The sequence below is a fragment of the Pecten maximus genome, chromosome 6, assembly GCF_902652985.1.
Source record: "Pecten maximus chromosome 6, xPecMax1.1, whole genome shotgun sequence".
NCBI classification, from domain to species: Eukaryota; Metazoa; Mollusca; class Bivalvia; order Pectinida; family Pectinidae; genus Pecten; species Pecten maximus.
In genome coordinates, this window is record NC_047020.1 from 1,569,555 (window position 1) to 1,596,779 (window position 27,225).

General features: G+C 36.7%; 1 protein-coding gene across 1 annotated transcript in view; it reads right to left on the reverse strand.

Annotated features, from left to right (window-relative positions):
- LOC117328691 (la-related protein 1B-like) overlaps positions 1 to 27,225 on the reverse strand; it is a 44,894-nt gene that overhangs the window by 14,970 nt on the left and 2,699 nt on the right. The window contains exons 2-5 of the mRNA XM_033886177.1: positions 19,132 to 19,208; positions 16,791 to 16,844; positions 16,162 to 16,345; positions 13,000 to 13,158 (exon numbers count right to left, since the gene is read on the reverse strand). Of these exons, the coding sequence (XP_033742068.1) occupies positions 13,000 to 13,158; positions 16,162 to 16,345; positions 16,791 to 16,844; positions 19,132 to 19,208 (474 nt within the window). The remainder of the gene's footprint in view (positions 1 to 12,999; positions 13,159 to 16,161; positions 16,346 to 16,790; positions 16,845 to 19,131; positions 19,209 to 27,225) is intronic.

Consider the following 27,225-nt stretch of genomic DNA (forward strand, 5'->3'; position numbering starts at 1 on the left):
AATTCCAAGTTTGGTAAGTTTTGCGGGATGAGAACTCCAAGTTTGGTAAGTTTTACGGGATGAGAACTCCAAGTTTGGTAAGTTTTACGGGATGAGAATTCCAAGTTTGGTAAGTTTTGCGGGATGAGAATTCTAGGTTTGGTAAGTTTTACGGGATGAGAACTCCAAGTTTGGTAAGTTTTGCGGGATGAGAACTCCAAGTTTGGTAAGTTTTGCGGGATGAGAACTCCAAGTTTGGTAAGTTTTGCGGGATGAGAATTCCAAGTTTGGTAAGTTTTGCGGGATGAGAACTCCAAGTTTGGTAAGTTTTGCGGGATGAGAATTCCAAGTTTGGTAAGTTTTGCGGGATGAGAACTTCCAAGTTTGGTAAGGTTTACTACCCTCCTTTACTAGGTCTGGATATAAAATAAAAGGAGAAAAAAAAACACATGTCACACCACACAAACCCATTCATGTAGATGGTATACAGTGTGATCTCCAATAGATAAAACTGACATTAATGCATAAGGTTAAACTGACAGCGGTCAACAAGGATACACCAACACTGACAGCGGTCAACAACGATACACCAACACTGACAGTGGTCAACAAGGATACACACTAACCAGAGTGACCTGTCACCGAAAAAATCAGTTTACCAATACAGAGTGCATGTGGCCATCTGCAAAACTGCACAGGTGTTTCACAAATACCTGGAAGGTGATTTTTGTTGTAAATTTTCCTATGAAATAAGAGTAATTCTGTTGGGGGGAGGGGTATACTACAGTTCTGGTATACTAGTGTCTCAGATGACTTGAAAGGAAATTTGGAGCCAAATTTCTTAATAAACAATAACAGAAACCAGTCATATTCCTGTAATATAAAGAAACATAATGACAAATGTACACTAGTATATACAGGTAGTGTGGGTACTAATGACAAGTGTACACTAGTATCTATAGGTAGTGTGGGTACTAACGACAAGTGTACACTAGTATCTATAGGTAGTGTGGGTACTAATGACAAGTGTACACTAGTATCTATAGGTAGTGTCGGTACTAATGACAAGTGTACACTAGTATCTATAGGTAGTGTGGGTACTAATGACAAGTGTACACTAGTATCTATAGGTAGTGTGGGTACTAATGACAAGTGTACACTAGTATCTATAGGTAGTGTGGGTACTAACGACAAGTGTACACTAGTATCTATAGGTAGTGTCTGTACTAACGACAAGTGTACACTAGTATCTATAGGTAGTGTGGGTACTAACGACAAGTGTACACTAGTATCTATAGGTAGTGTGGGTACTAATGACAAGCGTACACTAGTATCTATAGGTAGTGTCTGTACTAACGACAAGTGTACACTAGTATCTACAGGTAGTGTGGGTACTAATGACAAGTGTACACTAGTATCTATAGGTAGTGTCGGTACTAATTACAAGTGTACATTAGTATCTATAGGTAGTGTGGGTACTAATGACAAGTGTACACTAGTATCTATAGGTAGTGTGGGTACTAATGACAAGTGTACACTAGTATCTATAGGTAGTGTCTGTACTAATGACAAGTGTACACTAGTATCTATAGGTAGTGTCTGTACTAATGACAAGTGTACACTAGTATCTACAGGTAGTGTGGGTACTAATGACAAGTGTACACTAGTATCTACAGGTAGTGTGGGTACTAATGACAAGTGTACACTAGTATCTATAGGTAGTGTGGGTACTAATGACAAGTGTACACTAGTATCTATAGGTAGTGTCTGTACTAATGACAAGTGTACACTAGTATCTATAGGTAGTGTGGGTACTAATGACAAGTGTACACTAGTATCTATAGGTAGTGTGGGTACTAATGACAAGTGTACACTAGTATCTATAGGTAGTGTCGGTACTAATGACAAGTGTACACTAGTATCTATAGGTAGTGTGGGTACTAACGACAAGTGTACACTAGTATCTACAGTTAGTGTCTGTACTAATGACAAGTGTACACTAGTATCTATAGGTAGTGTGGGTACTAATGACAAGTGTACACTAGTATCTATAGGTAGTGTGGGTACTAATGACAAGTGTACACTAGTATCTATAGGTAGTGTCTGTACTAATGACAAGTGTACACTAGTATCTATAGGTAGTGTGGGTACTAATGACAAGTGTACACTAGTATCTATAGGTAGTGTGGGTACTAATGACAAGTGTACACTAGTATCTATAGGTAGTGTCTGTACTAATGACAAGTGTACACTAGTATCTACAGGTAGTGTGGGTACTAATGACAAGTGTACACTAGTATCTACAGGTAGTGTGGGTACTAATGACAAGTGTACATGAGTATCTATAGGTAGTGTGGGTACTAATGACAAGTGTACACTAGTATCTATAGGTAGTGTCTGTACTAACGACAAGTGTACACTAGTATCTATAGGTAGTGTGGGTACTAATGACAAGTGTACACTAGTATCTATAGGTAGTGTCGGTAACACATGCAGCCAATTAGACACCATTAGAACAGGAATAACTTTTACATACATTGCACCTTGAGACATGTAGGAGTGGTGATTTATGAGTGGTTGTGTAATGTCTGTATTGATTTTTGTGAGGACACCCTCAGGCCATCACAACAGCTGTTGGCAATACACAACTAACTATACATGTATAACACATCCAAACTGAACATTTAAAGTGAACAATTTTTTGTACTTCTAGCTTTAAATTCTAAACATTGAGACAATTAAAATAATAATAATAATAATATGTAGATAGAATAAAGGTCAGCTGCCTAATTATTAAATATGTCCAGATTAATTTCAAAAAAATGCTTCTTATTAAGGAATATCCAATTATAAAACCAAACTATATATAGCTACATCTAATTAACCTGTTAAACCAACTCCAATATCCAATTATAGAACCAAACTATATCTAATTAACCTGTTTAAACCAGTTCCAATATCCAATTATAGAACCAAACTACCGTATTTATTCTAATAAACGCCCCGGGGGCGTGAAATTTTTCCAAGGGGGGGCGTTTAATGGAGATCAAAATTTCAGAGTCGGTAAGTTGTGAGATCTGTTGTATGTACTCATTTCACACCATGAAACATGTGTATATGTATCCAAAACATTGTAAAACTAAGTGACAAACATTTTGACACCCGTGTATGAAATTGCAAGAAATATAAACTTTGTTATTTATACCTACGGTAGTTGTACATTACGTAGATCTATAACATATATTATACATGAACATTGTTTGAAACACGCGGTCGAGTGTGTTAAATTGCGTCATAAATCGGTTATGATCCAGTTTACTCTCATCACTTGTAGTTTATCATATCTGCTATCAATCATGTCGGGTTTGAAGCGAAGTTATGAGGTAAATTTCAAACTCAAAGTTGTAAACTACGCCGAGCAAAAGGGAAAACATGCAGCAGCTACTGTGTTTAGAGTTGACCGGAAACGAGTGCGGGACTGGTGCCAAAACAAAGAAAAACTAAAAAACATTTCTAAATCATCAAAACGATGTAAGGGAGGAGGAAGGCCAGTAAAATTCCAAAATATTGACACGGAATTAATGAAATGGCTTCAAGATCGCCGTGAAGCAGGTGTCCGTGTGACTGGGAAAGCCTTGCGCTACGAGGCCCTGCGAATGCATAAAGAAAATGGCAGCCAGTCATTTAAGGCCTCCGCTGGATGGTTCACAAAATTTAAAAGACGACACGGCATTTCATTCCGCCGATCCACACATGTCGCCCAACATTCGGTGTCCTTAATTGATAACCGTGTTGACAGATTCCTTAATTTCGTTCTAAGAATGCGTAGGCTACGAGAGTACCGTCATATGTATATAGCAAACATGGACGAAACCCCGGTATGGTTCGATATGCCTGGGAAATCAACATTGGCATTAAAGGGTGAAAAGGAGGTCCGTGTGACCAGTACTGGTCACGACAAACAAAAAATAACTGTAACACTTGCAGCGTATGGTGACGGAACTAAAATGGCTCCACTTGTACATTTGCCTGGTATTCGTCCCCTACCAAAAACTGATATACCCAGCGGGGTTGTCGTCTACATGTGCGGGGCCGGAGCTAAGTCGTGGGCCAACGAAGAAAGTATCAAATTTTGGTTAAATAAAATCTGGGGTGTCAATAATACCCACAAACGTTTGCTAGTGTGGGATTCTTTTCGGGGACATCTTACTCAGCATGTTAAGTCCCTACTCCGAGGCAAATACAACACAGACATGTGTGTGATTCCGGGCGGGTGCACCTGTAAACTGCAACCAGCAGATGTCTCATGGAACAAACCATTCAAACAAAAGTTGAGTGAATTTTACGATGAGTGGTGCTTTAGCGGTCCCGTTGAGAAAACCAAAGGTGGGAATAGAAAAGCCCCCTCTAAGGCTACAATGCTCGTATGGATAAAAGCTGCATGGGACAGTATCACCCCAACTACCATCCAGCATTCCTTCAAAAAATGCGGAATCACGAATGCCATTGACGGCAGTGAGGACGACTTATTCCAGCATGACAGTGGGGATGAATTTGACGGATTTGACCAAAGTGACGTCCAGGAAGCTGAGGATGTACTGGAAAATTTAATGGGAGGTGCATGTGCAGTTGAACTCAGTGAAAGCGAAAGTGAATCCACCGGAAGTGATGATGACAGCGAGGACAGTGGCGCGTATGACAGCCCGGGACATTGACGTTTGTTGATACGATGTAGTGGTACTGTGTATATAGTTACTGAAACTTTGTTTTGTGGTTTGTGTTAGTTTTATGTTGGATATCCTTTAAATAATAACCTCTGGACACATGTGGATGGATATATAACTGTGCCACGGTAAGTTCTTTTTCTCGAATTGAGGAATTTTTTTTCCAAAAAAAAGGGGGGGGGGCGTTTATTAGAGTGGGGGCGTTTATTAGAATAAATACGGTATATCTTATTAACCTTTTAAACCAGCTCCAATATCCAATTATAGAACCAAACTATATCTTATTAACCTGTTAAACCAGCTCCAATATCCAATTATAGAACAAAACTATATCTAATTAACCTGTTAAACCAGCTCCAATATCCAATTATAGAACCAAACTACAGTCGAATCTGTCCAAACGACCATCTCTATTTAGTGACCCTCTGTTCTAAGCGACCATTTCAATTCCTCCCGAGCGTTTTCGCTATATATTTTAACTCTATTAAGCGACCCTCTCTTTACGCGACCAGCGACCACAATTTTTCGTTCCCGTGATAAAAATAACTCTCCAATAAGCGACCAGAAGTCTCCATAACCATTTTCGTAATAATAACACCCAAGTATTTTTACTTTTCGTGCAAAAGGACGGGAGATGAGGCGAAGTGACCGTCTGGAATTCTGACGATTTTCAGACGTTTTATATACGATATATCAATTTGCATGCGAAATATAACAATGAAGGAATGCATAAACAGTTAACTTACTGTTAAATCGTGAATTGTTATCTTTTTTGAGACATTAAAACAGATATTTGCCAGTGAAAAAGTCGCCGTTTTTAAAGTAGGAAATGCAGGAACGTAAATAATAATCGGAGCGGAAATTCGGACCAAGATTTCAGGAATTAAAAAAAATATATATAAATAATTTGAAAGTATTCTAATTAACCAATGAAATATATTTCTCATGTTAAATCGATGTATTTTGCTATGCTGAAAGAATTTCAAAAAATACATATAGTGATGAAAAATTAGCACAGTAATAATTATTAAAAAAAAATACAAAAAAAAAAAAAATTTGTTTTGTTTTATTCAAAGTGGTGGTTCATTTTTCATATATATTATAAATCATTATTGCCAATTTATAAAGCGAATAAAAAGCTTATGAACATTCATTAAATTTAAGATACCATCTCTATTAAGAGACCACTCTCCATTAAGAGACCGTTTTTCAACTTCCCTTGAGTGGTCGCTTAATACAGATTCGACTGTATATCTTATTAACCTTTTAAACCAGCTCCAATATCCAATTATAGAATATTTGCATGTAACATAAGTTACAGGAACTCTGGTTTACTATCTTGTAGATGTCTACATAATAAGTTTTCTCAGGGTAACATTGTGGAGTCAGGGGTATTGACCTTGATGAAAGTTCTCTAAGATATAGTCATGGCCCAGCTAGATGTGCCGGACAGTTTAGCTGCTTTATAGATATAGCTAGTTGGCCTAGATATGGAGGTTTACAACCCCCATTCTGACCTGTACTGAGGTCAAGTCATGTTAGTGTTGTGTGGTGCTAGGTGACAGACACCAATATAACTGTATCTGCAGGCAACCTAACACAAGTCAGGAACACTTCCCTCTAATGTTGACATCCAGCTGTGATCAGTAAACACCTAATATCCTTACAGCTATTTACTGTCATCAGCTTGTGTAAGTACCAGTTATTGGAGTGAATCTCCACACCTTATAGCTGGCACCAGGTCCTCACCTGTAGATATCAGTACTAATTTTACTTATAAGTTTTATCGGTCTTGTAAAATAACAAAACACTTCCTTCAATCTACAATTGAAGTAATAAAGGCTCACTGCATATCTGTCAAGGGGCCAAAACTGGAAAACTCAAAACCTCCAATTTGGGATGGTTTTTTTTTCAAAACTGGAGACTTTTTGTTCGTAAATTTAATTCAATCTGAATAACTGAAGGATAAAACATTTTAGATAAGTTGAAATTTAAGATTAAAAAGGAAATCTCCAGTTTGAGTCATTTTTTTTTGGCAATGGCAGCTATACAAATTAACCGAAACATACTGGTAGGCAAACTGGAAGGAAAACTGGAGACATGATAAGCATATTACTGATTAGTATCCTGAGATAACTTATGTGCTGATAAGAAAAATTATAGTGACATACCTGCAGTGATATTCCTATAAATAACTTTTATCTACAAATTATCTGTGACCAGTATATATATAAACATATTTGACCTTCCTATATACAGGTTTGACCTTTATATTTAATAACTCTGACATTCTTATAAATAGATTTGACCTTTATATTATCTCTGACCTTCCTATAAATAGGTTTGACCTTTATATTATCTTTGACCTTCCTATAAATAGGTTTGACCTTTATATTATATCTGACCTTCTAATAAATAGGTTTGACCTTTATATTATCTCTGACCTTCTAATAAATAGGTTTGACCTTTATATTATCTCTGACATTCCTATAAATAGGCTTGACCTTTATATTATCTCTCACCTTCCTATAAATAGGTTTGACCTTTATATTATGTCTGACCTTCCTGTAAATAAGCTTGACCTTTATATTATCTCTGACATTCCTATAAATAGGCTTGACCTTTATATTATCTCTGACCTTCCTATAAATAGGTTTGACCTTTATATTATCTCTGACCTTCCTATAAATAGGCTTGACCTTTATATCATCTCTGACCTTCCTATAAATAGGTTTGACCTTTATATTATCTCTGACCTTCCTATAAATAGGTTTGACCTTTATATTATCTCTGACCTTCCTATAAATAGGTTTGACCTTTATATTATGTCTGACCTTCCTGTAAATAAGCTTGACCTTTATATTATCTCTGACCTTCCTATAAATAGGTTTGACCTTTATATTATGTCTGACCTACCCATTAACAGACTTGACCTTTAAACTACATTGTATCTGTCACGTTCATTTAAACAGGTTTGACCTTTATATCATCTCTGACCTTTATATAAACTGGTTTAATTTTACTACCTATACAACTACACGAAGTGTGATCTTCACATAATAGGCTTGACATATAAACCATGTGACCTTCATAAACAAGTTTGACCTTTATAACAATTATATTTATAAGATATATTCTGTTCTATGTCTTATCTTATACAACCTTTGTGTGATGGGAACATCGGCTGGACCACGGTCACTTCTATCCACATATTAACCACTGGACATTGGATAGTGACCTGACCAAGGTCGTCCAGCTCCTGTCCAGGTAGCCACGCCAGCTCACTAGTCCTTGGATTTTAACCAACAAATAAAATCTCCAGTCCTTGGTAACCAACAAAGCCACTGTCCTTGGTAACCAGGCCAGCAATCTATAGTTTGTGGTTTTAAACCGACATGAAAATCTCCTCTGTAACCACTCCTGCTGACTAGTCCCGAGACTTTCACAGTTGTGTATCAAAAATGCACACTAGTATAGACTTAACACACGGAAAATCTGGAGTCTGGGTAATGACATAAGCTTACTGCACCATATTTAACCAATAGAAAACTCTGTACTGTTTTATCCCGCCAGCTCACTAATCTGTCCACTTTAACCAATAGAAATGTCTTTAGTGTTTTATCACACCAGCTCACTAGTCTGTGCACTTTTTATCATGCCAGCTCACTAATCCTTGTATCTTGTTTAACCAATAGAAATGTCTGTACTATTTTATCACAACAGCTCACTAATCTGTGCACTTTGCTTAACCAATAGAAATGTCTACTATTTTATCATGCCAGCTCACTAATCTGTTTGATCACGCCAGCTCACTAATCTGTTTTATCACGCCAGCTCACTAATCTGTTTTATTACGCCAGCTCACTGATCTATGCACTTTACCAAATAACAAATCTTCAGTCCTCGTTAACCACATTAAATCACAAGCAATAAAATGTCTTAGGAACTGTGCCAGCACAATAGTCCATACACTTCAACCAGTTGAAATCAAAGTCTTTAAAAGACCATGTTTTGGTTGTTAATCAAACAGCAATAAAACCCTGCAACATATGGTGACGTGTGATTCTGTCCGCACATGCTACACACATGTAAGTCCCTAGTTAAGCAGTTTCCTGAATGATTGCGGCATCGAGCTGTCATTCATAAACAAATGTACATGATAAGTTCCATCATTGGTCACGCATGAACGCCTCTCACCTGGGCCGCCAGGTAACAACCAGAGCTATGGCCTGGGGCATCAGGGCTTCCATAATGACCTAAATCTCCACAGACTAATGGTGTACTAACTCTCCTACTCGAACTGCTCTCGTGGCCCACAGCCTGCACTTTTTGCCCACATATTGTCGTGAAACGTGTATGTCACCTCACATATAAAAGACAGCAGGTATAGAAATGAGCTTATGCTGACCTACAGCTAGGCAGGTTAAGGGAGTCAAGAATCAGATTACACTAATTAGCTCTTATATACACAGGTCCTCCACATGTCATTATCTACGTTACATAAGCTTGCTGTGATCTGACTGTCTGGTCAGGGCAATACACAGTAACTCTGTCCTGAAGGATGACCTCTAGACTGTCACTTTTTGCTGTTTTCATTAACATTGCCATTTGAATGGCATAAAGAGATGTGGTTTCATAACAGCTTATTTCACTGTTTGAAAGCAAAAAAACTATCTGGTTGCTTTTTGGTTACATTTTCCCTTTCATCAGCTTAAAATGTCACCATTTGAAAGCTACAATAAAAATTTTCCACTTTCATTTTGGTTACATTTTCCTCATAAGCTTATCTCTTTGTTTGCCAACTACAAATCTATCTGGTTACCTTTTCCTCGCTTCTTTCACTGTTTGCAAGCTAGAGAACTTTGTGGCTGCGTTTTTATTATGTTTTCCATATCAGTTTAAGTTGTCACTGTTTGAAAGCTACAATTGAAATTCTCTGGTTGCATTTTGGTTACATTTTCTTCAACACCTTATTTCACCATTTGCCAGAGCTCTATAAAACTATCTGGTTTTTGTTGATTCAGTTTTCAAAATTGACTAAAATGACAAGGACAGTTTAAATACAGTGGAACTTTGTTAACTTGAACTCTACGGGACCAAGAACAAATTTTGAGTTATCCGAGTGTTCAAATTAAAAGAGTTGTCGTTTTGGTGCAAAGTTTGATCATTGGAAAACTACAATTAAAATTTTACGGTTGAATTTTGGTTTCATTTTCCTCATCAACTTATTTCATCATTCGAATGCTACAAAATTTAGTGGTTGTGTTTTTGATAAATTTGTCCTCATTAGTTTATTTCACAGATTGAAAGCTAAGAAACATGGATAAATATTTCCTCATCAGCTTAATTCACCATTTTAAAACAAAGAAATACCTCATTGGCTTATTTCAAGATTTTAAAACCAAGAAATACCTCATTGGCTTATTTCACCATTTTAAAACAAAGAAATACCTCATTGGCTTATTTCAAGATTTTAAAACAAAGAAATACCTCAATGACTTATTTCAAGATTTTAAAACAAAGAAATACCTCATTGGCTTATTTCAAGGTTTTAAAACAAAGAAATACCTCATTGGCTTATTTCAAGATTTTAAAACCAAGAAATACCTCATTGGCTTATTTCACCATTTTAAAACAAAGAAATACCTCATTGGCTTATTTCAAGATTTTAAAACAAAGAAATACCTCATTGACTTATTTCAAGATTTTAAAACAAAGAAATACCTCATTGGCTTATTTCACCATTTTAAAACAAAGAAATACCTCATTGGCTTATTCAGGATTTTAAAACAAAGAAATACCTCATTGGCTTATTTCAAGATTTTAAAACAAAGAAATACCTCATTGGCTTATTTCAAGATTTTAAAACCAAGAAACACCTCATTTGCTTATTTTACCATTTTAAAACCAAGAAACATTGTGGTAAATGTTTTCTCCTCCACTGGGTTTCACTATTTAAATACTGTACAGTATTAATATTATTCTTGTCAATGGTATCCTCAGTGAAAAACAAGAGGCCTAAGGGGTCTGGATAACTGCTCTTCATTAATTATGACTTATATATTAACAGTATATGTTTAGAGATAAAAAGCATAAAACAGAATGACAGTGAAAATTGGCAAAAATGATGATAGAAGTAGAGATTTATCAATCTGAATCACCTCACAAAATCTTTTACCTGACATTTTTGCAGTTTTATCAATGAATTATTTTTGCTGTTTTATCAATGAATTTTTTGGAAGATTTTCACTATTTTTTATAGAATCTTGAATCTAGACTTGGAAACCTTCGAATCTGTCACATCATAAGTATTTTCCAAGCCAACATTTGAAATAATTTTTATAAAATCTCATCATTATTAACAAGTACTATTAGGTAGTGACACCATGTGTGTTGTGACCAAGTGGCTTTAAGAAATTACACAAAATATCATAATAAGGGGGATAACTCCAAGTAAATCAAAGACTGTAACACACCAGTCACGATGATTCTGGTCGAGTTTTTTACATAAATGCTTCAATATGAGCAGTATGTCCCAACACAAATGTGTTTATAATTATAAAGTATGACAAACATTTGTAATTTATCACTATTTCACTAACAGTATTATCATACTATTATACCGTTCTGGCCTCTTGGCTTCATATGACACCAGCTTTTGTTTACCACTTTCCTCTCTTATCCGGTATGGTTGTTTACTGGGTTTTATCACCTCATAAACAGCCAGGGGTCTCTTTGTAGTAGTTGGCATCTACCTCACTAAGCCATAGTGTTGTTCCGATTAATCAATTTAATCGATGATTAGTCATTTTACCTCTGATTTTGACTAATCAATCATGATTTCTATGATCGATCATGGTTCGACTATAACATGGACATTTTTATATAATTCACACCATCCGTTTACACCACATTAGATCACATTTGCCCAATAATGCTCCAGACTAAATTTCATCAAAATCCATTCAAGAGTTCAGGACTAGTAGGGATTTAAAGACTTACCCTCAATTTCCCTCTGGCCCCGGGGGAGCCACACCCTCTGTTTATACGACGTTTGATCCCCTTTGCCCAATATTGCTCAAGACCAAATTTTATTCAAATCCATTCAGGTGTTCAGGACTAGTACTGATTTATAACAAGAGGCCCATGGGCCTTAACGGTCATCTGGCAAACATTTACAGCTGGGACACACCCCTCAATCCAGCATCATTATATAATAACCATAAATTATTTATACCCAGCCAGTTATGTTTCAGATCAAATCTGGTTTTTATTCTCTTTGCTTAAAGGAGGAGCAGCATCTTAAAGCAAAATTTCAGCCAAGTTCCCATTTTTGGGGCATGTCCTTGTGCCAATGGGTCGGACAAGCCTCATTTATATCAATTAGGGATTTCCTTTCCCCAATGATGTTTCATACTAAATATTGTTGTAATCGATTAAGGCATTAATAAGGAGTAGCATTTTAAAGCAATATTTAACCGAAGTGCTCCTTTTGGGCGCCCAATCCTTCTTTCCCCGAGGCTCAGACCTGTCTTATTTATATAAATTATGATTGCTGTTCCCTTAAAATGTTTCAAACCAAATTTGGTTGTAATCAATGAAGCCATTTAGAAGGAGTATGATTTCAAAGCAAAATTTTTGTTAAGTTTTCATTTTGGGGCCTCACTCTTCTGTCCCTAGGGGCCCAACAAGCATCATTTATAAAAATTGTGAATTGCCATCCCCCAATGATGTTTCAAACCAAATTTGGATGTAATCCAACCAAGGGTTAAGGAGGAGTAGGATTTTAAAGGAAAATTTCAGCAAAGTTCCCCTTTTGGGGCTCCCGCCCCTCTGGCCCCAGGGCTCATACCAGCCTCATTTATATAAGATATAGCTGCCCTCCTACAATGATGATTCACACCAAATTAGTTGTAATCCATCCAAGGGTAAAGGAAGAGTAGGATTTCATAGCAAATATTTACCAAAGTTCCCCTTTTGGAGCCCGCCCCTCAGGCCCCAAGGGTCAAACCAGCCTCATTTATATAAAATATGATTGCCCTCCCCCAATGATGCTTCAAACCAAATTTGGAAATAATCCACCCAAGGGTTAAGGAGGAGTGGCATTTTGAAAGAAAGTCTTACGCATGGCCCAAGGCGGACGACGACAGACGGAACACGATGGCTATAGGTCATCCTGACCCTTTGGGTCAGATGACCTAAAAAGAAGTTGATACATAAGCTCACCGGACCTTCAATCCAGGTGAGCTAATAAACTGGTCTTTATTGTGTCACCTATTCCAAACCTAAGACTTACTGTTTTCTCCACGATTTTCTTCCCTCTTATCACCTCCCTTGAGCATCCTCTCCTGAGCTTTGGCAGACTCTCGACGTGGGGGTAGTCTCCCCTGACTTCTGCTTCGACGGCCAGACTTTGGAGGCTCTATATCCAAAGGTACCCATTTCTGTTTCGATTCTGGAGACATAATAATATATACATCAACCTGGACAAACAGTAATGGTAATAGTAATATAGTACTGGACATGATAAGGAGGGTAGATTAGCTGACATGAGTCTGTGAAACTCTCGGTTCTAACAATATCTATCACAATATGTCTGTGAAACTCTCAGTTCTAACATGTTAATATCTATCACAATATGTCTGTGAAACTCTCGGTTCTAACATGTTAATATCTATCACAATATGTCTGTGAAACTCTCGGTTCTAACATGTTAATATCTATCACAATATGTCTGTGAAACTCTCGGTTCTAACATGTTAATATCTATCACAATATGTCTGTGAAACTCTCAGTTCTAACATGTTAATATCTATCACAATATGTCTGTGAAACTCTCGGTTCTAACATGTTATATCTATCACAATATGTCTGTGAAACTCTCGGTTCTGACATGTTATATCTATCACAATATGTCTGTGAAACTCTCGGTTCTAACATGTTATATCTATCACAATATGTCTGTGAAACTCTCGGTTCTAACATGTTATATCTATCATAATATGTCTGTGAAACTCTCGGTTCTAACAATATCTATCACAATATGTCTGTGAAACTCTCGGTTCTAACATGTTAATATCTATCACAATATGTCTGTGAAACTCTCGGTTCTAACATGTTAATATCTATCACAATATGTCTGTGAAACTCTCGGTTCTAACATGTTAATATCTATCACAATATGTCTGTGAAACTCTCAGTTCTAACATGTTAATATCTATCACAATATGTCTGTGAAACTCTCGGTTCTAACATGTTATATCTATCACAATATGTCTGTGAAACTCTCGGTTCTGACATGTTATATCTATCACAATATGTCTGTGAAACTCTCGGTTCTAACATGTTATATCTATCACAATATGTCTGTGAAACTCTCGGTTCTAACATGTTATATCTATCATAATATGTCTGTGAAACTCTCGGTTCTAACATGTTAATATCTAACACAATATGTCTGTGAAACTCTCGGTTCTAACATGTTAATATCTATCACAATATGTCCGTGAAACTCTCAGTTCTAACATGTTAATATCTATCACAATATGTCTGTGAAACTCTCGGTTCTAACATGTTAATATCTATCACAATATGTCTGTGAAACTCTCGGTTCTAACATGTTAATATCTATCACAATATGTCTGTGAAACTCTCGGTTCTAACAATATCTATCACAAATGAATACAAAATCTTGGTTCATATATCACAGTATTGAAGACCTATCTACTGTAATTATCCTCAAGCCCCCTCCCCTAATGTAAGTTTAGTACATTATTTATCATTAATAAGCCCCCTCCCCTAGTGTAAGTTTAGTACTGTATTTATCCTCAAGCCCCCTCCCCTAGTGTAAGTTTAGTACATTATTTATCATTAATAAGCCCCCTCCCCTAGTGTAAGTTTAGTACAGTATTTATCCTCAAGCCCCCTCCCCTAGTGTAAGTTTAGTACTGTATTTATCATCAAGCCCCCTCCCCTAATGTAAGTTTAGTACTGTATTTATCCTCAAGTCCCCTCCCCTAATGTAAGTTTAGTACATTATTTATCATTAATAAGCCCCCTCCCCTAGTGTAAGTTTAGTACTGTAATTATCCTCAAGCCCCCTCCCCTAGTGTAAGTTTAGTACTGTATTTATCCTCAAGCCCCCTCCCCTAGTGTAAGTTTAGTACTGTATTTATCCTCAAGCCCCCTCCCCTAGTGTAAGTTTAGTACTGTATTTATCCTCAAGCCCCCTCCCCTAGTGTAAGTTTAGTACTGTATTTATCCTCATATAAGCCAACTCCCCTAGTGTAAGTTTAGTACAGCATTTATCCTTAAGCCCCCTCCCCTAGTGTAAGTTTAGTAGAGTATTTATCCTCAAGCCCCCTCCCCTAATGTAAGTTTAGTACAGTATTTATCCTCAAGCCCCCTCCCCTAATGTAAGTTTGGTACTGTATTTATCCTTAAGCCCCCTCCCCTAGTGTAAGTTTAGTACAGTATTTATCCTCAAGCCCCCTCCCCTAATGTAAGTTTAGTACTGTATTTATCCTCAAGCCCCCTCCCCTAATGTAAGTTTAGTACAGTATTTATCCTCAAGCCCCCTCCCCTAGTTTAAGTTTAGTACCGTATTTATCCTCAAGCCCCCTCCCCTAATGTAAGTTTAGTACAGTATTTATCCTCAAGCCCCCTCCCCTAATGTAAGTTTAGTACTGTATTTATCCTCAAGCCCCCTCCCCTAGTGTAAGTTTAGTACTGTATTTATCCTCAAGCCCCCTCCCCTAATGTAAGTTTAGTACTGTATTTATCCTCAAGCCCCCTCCCCTAATGTAAGTTTAGTACTGTATTTATCCTCAAGCCCCCTCCCCTAATGTAAGTTTAGTACTGTATTTATCCTCAAGCCCCCTCCCCTAGTGTAAGTTTAGTACTGTATTTATCCTCAAGCCCCCTCCCCTAATGTAAGTTTAGTACTGTATTTATCCTCAAGCCCCCTCCCCTAATGTAAGTTTAGTACTGTATTTATCCTCAAGCCCCCTCCCCTAATGTAAGTTTAGTACTGTATTTATCCTCAAGCCCCCTCCCCTAGTGTAAGTTTAGTACAGTATTTATCCTCAAGCCCCCTCCCCTAATGTAAGTTTAGTACTGTATTTATCCTCAAGCCCCCTCCCCTAATGTAAGTTTAGTACAGTATTTATCATTAATAAGCCCCCTCCCCTAATGCAAGTTTAGTACATGATTTATCATTAATAAGCCCCTTCCCCTAGTATAAGTTTAGTACATTATTTATCATTAATAAGCCCCTTCCCCTAGTATAAATTTAGTACTGTATTTATCCTCAAATAAACCCTCTTTCCTAGTGCAAGTACATCAATAAATCAGCCCCCTACCCCTAGTGTAAGTCTAGTACCACATTTATCCTCAAATAAGTACCCTCCCATAGTGTAATATTTTTTCAAGAGTGTTTTCTATCTTTGATGTTTAGTACCTTTCTTTCCTTTCCTGTTCTTTGGTGTTTTTTGTCCCTCTGCATTCTCTTTGTTCTCTTTGGCAGAGTCGTCTCCTCCTGAATCCACCTGAGCAGGGGGCGCCTGCTGAGTAGGTGGGGTTTGTTGGCCCTGTGGTAATCCCGGCAGTGACTTCATTGGTACAGGTTTCTTTGTGCCAGGTGACTAAAAGTATGGATCAACAGAATTGTACATAAACCATTTTACTCCTGTCCCTACCTAGTTGTGGTTTTATATTACTGTATTCGAGCAGAAAATTTACTTCTTTTGATAAGTTCCACGATAGCATCCTTCATCAGAAAAAATATTATTCACATTCTGTATATCATGTAAAACAACCTTATTTTTGAAGTTGACACTTGTCACAATGCCCCTTTGTCAAAACTTGTGCAAAACATCTTTTCCAAACAAGAACTGTTGTCCAGGGGCCAAGCCATACCACCCCCCCTCCCACTGCTGCCAATGAGGTCATTTGTAGAATTATGTTCTTTAGTAGTGGTTTGTAGCTTGTTGCAATAGACTATGCTACTTAGCTACATATTATATACAACTACAATCCCTTATGTAAACCTTGGTTTAACTCACTAGTATAGCACTTCTAGCTTCTTACCTCTGTAGCTTCATTGAGAGCAGGCCAGTTCTCATCACTTAGTGGCAATGACTTCTGAAATCACAAAGAAAGGAAATGAAACAAATGTCAACACTAAATACAGACAAAGCATTGCCGTCTCTACGGTTACGGACAGCATAGTTACAAGTCGTATGGTTTACCGTCTCTACGGTTACGGACAGCATAGTTACAAGTCGTAAGGTTTACCGTCTCTACGGTTACGGACAGCATAGTTACAAGTCGTAAGGTTTACCGTCTCTACGGTTACGGACAGCATAGTTACAAGTCGTAAGGTTTACCGTCTCTACGGTTACGGACAGCATAGTTACAAGTCGTAAGGTTTACCGTCTCTACGGTTACGGACAGCATAGTTACAAGTCGTAAGGTTTACCGTCTCTACGGTTACGGACAGCATAGTTACAAGTCGTTTACCAAGTGTCATAATACATAGAGGCTATAATAATTCATTGATATATCATAAATATGGATTTCTTATTTTTCTGATAATTATATTGTTACTTCCCCTTATCAGTATTGTTGTGAAAATTGAGATGTGTCACCTAAAAGATTAAGATCAACACAGCTATGTCCATTCCTTGTGTAAAGCAAACATCAGACATAAGGCAGCATTGAAAACAAGGAGATATTTAAATGTGCATTCACAATTTGTATTGCAATTGTTTATTATTGTTTTAAGTTTATTTTTAAGACCAAGTCAAACCTGATTTAAAACAACCTGATTTAAAACAACCTGATTTAAAACAACCTGATTAAGAAAACTTGTAATAAAATTTTCATCAGACATAGCCTTGCTTATCTCTTATTTAAATATGTATCACTATATAAAAGAATTGCAACTTAATATCATGATACGATACATATCATATACTGTTAGCTATATATGATAACCAGCTGAAAGAATGAAAACTCAACCCTTTTAGGATCTTTGTATGTGTGAACAAGATTTCATAGTATTTCCACAATGACAGATATATGTCAATGGGGTTATACAGAAAATTCTACAAAGAATGAAACATCAGAGACAAAGTGATAAATACATACCCTCACCCCTTACTTAATGAGTCCTTACCAGTGTGGTTTTTATGTTAACCAGTCTTTACCTCTGTGGTTTCTATGTTAACCAGTCCTTACCTCTGGTTTTTATCCTAACATGTCCCTATCTGTGGTTTGTAGTCAATCAGTCCCAATCTTAAACACCTTGTCCTTACCTCTGTGGTTTCTATGTTAACCAGTCCTTACCAGTGTGGTTTCTATGTTAACCAGTCTTTACCTCTGTGGTTTCTATGTTAACCAGTCCTTACCTCTGTGGTTTCTATGTTAACCAGTCTTTACCTCTGTGGTTTCTATGTTAACCAGTCCTTACCAGTGTGGTTTCTATGTTAACCAGTCTTTACCTCTGTGGTTTCTATGCTAACCAGTCCTTACCTCTGGTTTTTATCCTAACATGTCCCTATCTGTGGTTTGTAGTCAATCAGTCCCAATCTGTGTGGTTTCTATGGTAACCAGTCCTTAATACCTCTGTGGTTTCCATGGTAACCAGTTTTTACGAGTGTGGTTTATATGTTAATCAGTTTTTAACTGTATGGTTTCTTTGATAACCAGTTTTTACCAGTGTGGTTTCTTTGGTAACCAGTTTTTTTACCTGTGTGGTTTCTAAAACACCTTGTCCTTACCTGTTTGGTTTCTATGTTAACCAGTCCTTACCTTTGTAGTTTATATGCTAACATGTCCCTATCAGTGTGGTTTGTAGTTAATCAGTCCCAATCTGTGTGGTTTCTATGGTAACCAGTCCTTACCTGTGTGGTTTTTATGCTAACCTGTCTCTACCTGTGTGGTTTGTAGTCAATCAGGCCTAATCTGTTTGGGTTTCTATGGTAACCGGTCCTTACCTCTGTAGTTTTTATGCTAACCTGTCCCTATCTGTGTGGTTTGTAGTCAATCAGTCCTAATCTGTGTGGTTTCTATGGTAACCAGTCCTTACCTCTGTAGTTTTTATGCTAACCTGTCCCTATATGTGTGGTTTGTGGTCAATCAGTCCTAATCTGTGTGGTTTCTATGGTAACCAATCCTTACCTGTGTGGTTTTTATGCTAACCTGTCTCTACCTGTGTGGTTTCTAAAACACCTTGTCCTTACCTGTTCGGTCTCTATGTTAAACAGTCCTTACCTCTGTAGTTTTTATGCTAACCTGTCTCTACCTGTGTGGTTTGTAGTCAATCAGTCCTAATCTGTGTGGTTTCTATGGTAACCAGTCCTTACCTGTGTGGTTTTTATGCTAACCTGTCTCTACCTGTGTGGTTTCTATGGTAACCAGTCCTTACCTGTGTGGTTACTCGTGGCTTATTTGCCTCAGTAGATTCTGTTGTCACATTAAGTGGCCTGGACTCCACAGACAAACCTGAAAATACAAAACAATACTATATGTAAAGTATCTGATTTCCAGAATAATTCTGTGACTACAACTGATGACAGTCACAGATTCTAATAATAAACCAAATCATTCATCATGTATTTCCCATTATAGATCTCAGATTACAGGTTGAGCATGATTTCTTCATAATCATTGTTGATATCTGGGAATAGGAAGATAATCCCCAGAATGTTCAAATAATAAATCCATTAGACTTCTATTTTACACTGTTTAATAGAACATGATGTGTCTCCAGGCTGTACAGGAAACTTTCATGAAAATGATAAAAACTCTACAAAATGTGATTCACCACACGTGAGTAATTTTTGAACTGTATGACACAATTTATCTTGTCTTTAATGAGGAGCATAACATTAATCTCATATTAAATCATACAGAACACATGCATACAAATGTGTATCATGTGCACAACAACCTTATAAAGACCTCAAAATGGACACTTAATGACTTAGACTCAACATTATAGACAGTGTAGACATGACATATTAAATGCTGTACATGTGATAGCCTTAACTATCACTATAACTGGCTTGGATATGGAATCTCTACACAGTAAAACCTCGCTATATCGCCACCTTCTGTTTTCAGCGATTTTGGAGATATAACAAGTTTTGAGGTATATTGGGATTGCCACTCAAACCAGAGTTTAAATTTGCTGTCCAAACACTATAGCTAATGTTTCCATAACAATTGTAGACTTTCAAAATCAGAAACAAATTATTCATATATATATCAAAATATTGCATTGAATTGTACATAGATATGCTTTGATAAGAAATAAATATTAAATTATGGAATCTCTATATCATGCTATAGATTTTAAAACAGGCCGTTTGGCTACACCCCAAAAAAGCCTAGTGTAGTTTTCCAAAAATGTAGAACAAAGGAGCAAGAAATAGAATTGATAATCTTTTTTAATTAATGCACTTAACTGGCTTCTACTGGAAACCATGTAGAAAATAGCACTAAATTCTGATTTATGTTGAAAAACTATGGATCCATTACTGATCAGAAAACAAGTTTATTAATCTTTTGTTTGAATCCTGCAGCTTGAAAAACTATTTTTAGGTCAATGTCATCGACACTGAAGAAGTCAAGGTATATTACTGAATAATCGTCCATTAGTGAATAACCATCAAACTTGTCAGATGTCAGTTGGAAATACATAAATCTTGAAGCACTCTGGACATCAAACTTTGGTAGACAGATGATGAAAAATGCATCATTCCTGAAGCACTCTGGACATCAAACTTTGGTAGACAGATGATGAAAAATGCATAAAACACCTTATATCATCAAAACACAACACACTAAAATAAGTTTTATATACATTTTTTGTACTAGACATACATACATGTGCATTATATCTATATTTGTACGATCTGCTCACGATGTTTCCTAAATTAAGACTTGATCTACATTCGTCACACAACACAGTCAGTCATTTAAAATGCTTCATTTGCAATTACAATGTATACGTACCATGTGCAGTCATAATATATATCTTATACATATCGTAAGGATTAATGTTTTACAACTTTTTATTTGATGCAGACAATAACATTCCTGATAGTGAAATTCCAACTTAAGCCACATGTACAATGATCCTAATTACTATTGAGTAATGTATAAATGACATCTGACATTCCTTACGCTGGCTGACATGTAGCTTACTTAGAACAATACACCTGAGCTGTGTATCAGGTAAAAATACAGGTGTACAAAACACATACATAAGTTACAAGGTCAAGCAATCTAATTATTTCTATGAAATAATCAGTCCACACACAAAACAGACTTTCGTTAAAATTACTTATCATAGACGATCCGACATCAGACATGTATTGTGATTTGAACCAAAATGTGTTAATCCCTTATTGAAATTCAAAGGAAACTTTTCTATGCACCTGTTGCAGTAACCAGTATATAAAGTATGGTACAAGTTTTCTTGGCCATATGTTTACCTGTTGGTAATATCCATCATCATTTCAGACTGTCACCACCACAATCATCATCACCAGCCCACTGAGCCAGTAAAACACCTGTCACAATGTAGCTTCTACTGGTCGTACATGCCACACCCACACAAGTTTACTTCTCATCCGACACAGTATGTGTATGTTCACTGTATGACGCTTATACAAGCCAGTCTACAGAACAGGATACGAAACTAACAAAATCAATGAATATATGCTAGCTTTATTTATTCAGTTTTGTCTTAATGCCTTTCATGTTGCAATTGTTCCCAAACACTATATACTATGTCAGCTTAATGTAAGGTACAAGTGCCACAGTCCAAAGACTTTACTGACCAATCAGATTAATGAAAGGTACAAGTGCCACAGCCTAAAGACTTTACTGACCAATCAGATTAATGAAAGGTACAAGTGCCACAGCCTGAAGACTATATATACTGACCAATCAGATTAACGAAAGGTACAAGTGCCACAGCCCAAAGGCCTTACAGCAGCTGGTCACTTCAGTTTAATGCAAACTACAAATGCTACAATGTTAGTACACCCCATTTCAATGTAAGGTAAAAAGGCCATAGCCCTAAACTCTTACTAGGAAAACTAGACAACTCTGGTCAAGGACAAGGAAGTCTATGTTGTGGCAACCTAATATTAAAAGGTATAAGTGGCATTGCTGGCTATTTCAGATTGATAATTCATTATCAAAGTGACAATAAAAGACCACAAAAGTCAAGATGGTCAAGGTCAAGTCCAGTCAATATCAAGGTCAAGTCCAGTCAATACCAAGGTCAAGTCCAGTCAATACCAAGGTCAAGTCCAGTCAATACCAAGGTCAAGTCCAGTCAATACAAAAGTCAAGTCCAGTCAATACCAAGGTCAAGTCCAGTCAATACCAAGGTCAAGTCCAGTCAATACCAAGGTCAAGTCCTGTCACTACCAAGGTCAAGTCCAGTCAATTTCAAGGACAATAATACCTTACAAGCTAGATTTTTCCCTTTACTCAAAATGTAATTTGTTTGAAAAATTGTAATATTTTTGACAAAGGCATTTAAAACAGATTGTTTCGGCATATTATACCCGGTACATTCCCTCATAAGATATGAGATCATATAAAAAAATGCAAGGATGCACAGATGATTTCTTGTTGAAACTAATTGGACTTAATGAATGTTTGCATTTGGTGGTATGAAATTATGAATGTGAATAAATTTGGTAATATCAATGATTTATGAAGGCAACATTAGAAGTCCAATGTAACCCATACAAAAATATGGAATTCCTGTGACAAGTAGTGTAGGATTAATATATAGCCATTAATGTTTTCTTCTTTTCAGGACTAAGATAATTCATTTTCAGAAATTTTGTTGGGTGTCAACTAAGCAACCTACAAGCCTGCATATATACCTTCACTCTAGGTCTTTTAGCCAATCAGAACAAGACATTTGACTAAGTGAACTTTACCCGTAATAAATATAAATCTAACATTAAGAAGTTGCATATTGCAGCCTTCGACACTAACGGTAGACCTGGTGCCCGAGTCCACCAAAATATTTGGAGGTCTCCAAAAACTGCACTTACCTGGAGACCGTCGGGCACTGAGATTTTTACATTGAGGTGTTCTTAAAATGTAGGAATTTTTAGTAAAATGTACCCAAAAAGTTGTCAATTTAATTTCAATATTCGTCAGTCGTTTATACCCATGTGTTGCACGCATGTAAAACTGCACTTGTGTACTCCCGTCTTTCCGGTCGCCAGAGTATTTGGAACGCTTGTAATTTTAGACAATAAACTAGTACTATTTCAAGCGTCTATATGACCAAGGTAAGTCGGCGCGAAGCGAAAGTGACCTTCACTTGCATTGACCTAGGGTAAACAACACACGTACATACAGAGATGCATCGGTGGTTGGGGCTGTCGCCTCCTCCGAAAAAAGCCAAGACATCGAAGGAACGACGGGTTCAACAGCATCAATACGAGAAAGAAAAGAAAGTTCCAGAACTCCTTGCAAACACAGTTTAATTGGTTGGGCTACGACGATGTACACATGTACTGTACACTGTGTCGTAAACATGGAGAAACCGGGTCGTTTACTACAGGAGGAGGAGGATAAACTGGCCAATAACCAGGACCTTATTGAACTTCAACGGAAGTCTTTTAAACTCCTCATGGAAATAATATAATAAAATATTTGAACAAGTGAAATAAGTTTCTTTTTATAATTTTTTGTTGTTGAAAATGTGGGCTCCAAGATTCTGTGGAGGGCACCAAGAATTTAAGTATCAGGAGACCGTTGGTCTCCAAGGCCTGGAAAGTTAGTGTCAAAGGCTGTATTGCCTGTCAAGGTCATCTCTTTTTGTAACTTTGTCAGGCAAATATATACAAGTGCATCCAGGGAACCTACCAGCTAAATATCTTTACTCTAGAAGCCTTTTATTTACCCAAAGTGAACTTTAAAATCCAGGAAAATCAGGAAAAATGGACCAGTAATAATGCAAACTTAAAGTATTCAGTGATATTGTTTTAAGAAATTAACAGTATATATTACATGAAACGGAAAGTAAGGAGAATCAAGGGACAAAATCAGTGTGTTCCATAAAGCTGGAATCTACACTATACAGTATAAAATTGGCAATCTAATTAACATCAAGATGGTCATTATCACTGTTACATGAACATCTAACGACATCACCTAAGGGGTCACGTCAGGATGACCTAAAATTACTACTTACTGTTACAGAATCTTGGAAGTAATTTTGTATGTGCGAAATAGCATGACTAGAGTGTAGTGTAGTGTAGCTTGTATAACCTGTCAGTGTCAATCTGTCTCAAGTCATTTCGTCCAACTGTACCGAAATGGTTAGATACATGTAACGAATGGGTGAGATCGATGACATTGCAAAATTGACTATTCGACCTGAAAGTGAAATAGTGAGATAACAAAGGTCACCAGAACGTGACCATGTATGCGATGTCATTAGATGTTCATGTAACGTAGTGAGAATGAGCTTCTATATTTTAATTGGATAGTAAAATTGGTTAACCTTTTCCAGTTAAGACTATACAAAGAATAATTTTGCACTGTAATTTTTCCTGTATTTGCCAAATTGGACTTCCTAAAATTACCAAGGAAAAACACTGCCTTGATCCATATTCAAGGTCACATGTCAAAGGTCAAATTAAAACACTCCAAGGACTTCTAATAAAAGCTAAAACACATTGCCAATGGAGTAGTTAATGGGACCCAGTACTATACAGTGAAGACATCGCAAGTCATTTATTTTCACAAACTTTTTCGGATGTCAATCCAATGAACCATCCAACTAAATACCAACATTCAAAAGGAAACTTATATTGGAGAGATGCCGTACATTGCAACTGCTGTAAGCTGACGTGGCCACTTGGACATGTACAAGACCTCAGCTAATTCTGAGGCATGATTTCAGGATTAGTCAAAATAATATTGGACTAAATGTTCCAGTTTTATGAAACAAGAATTCCACCGAAGTGGATGTGTCGCCTGCAAAGCAAGCTAGAATTTTAATTTTTAAACAAGCAAGCACTTCCTATAAGAAAGCAATGCATCAAGTTTGAGTTTGATTGGCCAAAGGGATCTAAGTTATTGCAAGCAAACCTATTTTCTATTTATAGTGGCAAGGATCTTTGACCTTTGAACCTGAAAAGCAACCCTAAGCAAGCACTTTTGGTAAGGAAGCACTGTGTGAAGTTTGAGTTTGATTGGCTGAAGGGAACTCGAGTTATTGCATGGAAACCAATTTTCTATTAATACTAAGTGACCTTGACCTTTAACCTTTCAACCTGAAAAGCAACCCTAAGCAAGCACTTTTGGTAAGGAAGCACTGTGTGAAGTTTGAGTTTGACTGGCTGAAGGGAACTTGAGTTATGGCATGGAAACCAATTTTATATTAATAATAACAGTGACCTTGGCCTTTGAACCTGAAAAAGCAATCCCAAGCAAGCACTTTTGGTAAGGAAGCACTGTTTGAACTTTGAGTTTGATTGGCCAAAGGGAACTCAAGTTATTGCACAGAAACCATTATACGGACGACGCTGATGCCGACATAGTAAAAGGACATAATGGTAAAAATAACAAGTAGACACAAATACGGATCTATGCTATATTTATTTAGACTCTAGAGCATTATCTCCCTTTATCAGGCCAGAATAACCAATAAAATGTAGGCGGGATGGCACCACCCGGATTTTCAAAGACAAAATTTTTTTATAGATCATTCGATTGGGACTCTGGTTGGATTGGGAAAAATAACCAATTTTGCAGTGGGGAATGGGGCCAAAATTCGGCCCCAAAAAAAGCCCTGATACCTTTGTCACCTTTTCAAGGCGACACAATAAAAAGAAACAGATCATTCATGCAATGAAAAGTAAACAAGAGATCCATGAAGGATCTTAGCACCCAACATTGAAAATGGTCTTTACATATATTGGTTCCATGTATTGTAATTGTATAAGACTGATATCTTCCTTTCCTCTTTTTACTAAGAAAGAATTTAGATAGATCTAAGAACTTCCTGAGAAATAGCGATAACAAACTTAAACGTCAAAATCCAAGATAGCTGCCTGTCAGCCATTTTGTTTTCCCATTTTTGTTTTTCTCAAGACTCAAAATTGAATGGGTACAATGTTTTTAACTGGCTATAGGGACTGATTAAGGGGAATTATATATCAAGATTGAAAAATATCCTTTAAGTACTTCTCAATAAATAGTGATATAATAAATTTCTTTTTCCATAATCCAAGATGACCACATGTAGGCCATTTTGGTTTATCTATCAAAATTGAATGGGCACAATGAAGGATCAAGTCAAATTAACAATTATGTAAAGCTTGAGAAATATCCCTCCATTACTCTTCAATACACACAATTCTTATCACCACACTTGAATTAACTTTTAAAAGTCTAGTCTGTATTTGAAGTGAATTGATAATGAAGAAACTTATCAACCAGCAAAGGTAGGTGATTTGAACTCTACGGTTTTGATTGAGAGGTCAGGTGTGAAATATTACCTGCACTGATGGACTGTAAGCAACCTCATGATCAGAGCCTGCTGTTGATAATTATTGATGCAAAGGAATTGTGCAGGTGTCAATTAACAGTCATGATCACTTACCTGGGGTTTCAGCTTACAAAAATAATTTAAGGAATATATAAAAAAAAAATCAGGATTCATGTTCGACCATATTATGAGTTTTTAAAAAATAAGGTAATATTATTTTTTCAATAATTTATTCAGTCACTGAAAAAAGCAAATAAAAAAACCAGGAATGATAAAATACAAAGACACTTTTTTATAAGAACACTCAAAAGAAAAATTCACTAAGTTGAGCAACTGTACCTTTGTAAATACAATACATATTCAGGGTGTTCAGTAGATTTTAGAGTAGCTGGCACAATAGAAATAGTAGGTGGCACCATGCGTGCCTTTGGCACGCAGCCAACAGCGACGCCAAAGGCGTCGTGGGGGGAGAGTATGAGAGGGGGCATGGCCCCCTCTCATAAGGGGGGTATGGGGGGTCTCCCCCAGGAAAATTTTAAATCAAAGAGGCCAGATATGGGTTTTCCCACTATATAACAGTAGTTTTTGGAAATAATTCAGCAATAAAAAAAATGCACTTTTTACCTTTTTGCATGTACATTTTTTATATATATATATGTATTGTAAAACTTCTGAGTGTACCAACTGGTGTTTTTGTTTTATTTAGAAGTTTTTGTGAAGAATTAATGATAGCTGTACAGTCATGTCATTTTTAATAGAAAGGTCAGTTCCAAAACACGTAACTGTAACTGAACAACTTCAAAAACGCAAATTAAAGAAAAATGATATATAAAACACGAAATACATTATTAAAGGCTGTGATTTTACTTCTTTGTTGTGTGCGTAATCATTTTAATTCATTACGCCGATTCTGTGTCAGTAAGTTACGTACAATGTAGTGTGACCAAACTACATGTCAATCACGTCAGACGTTGGTAA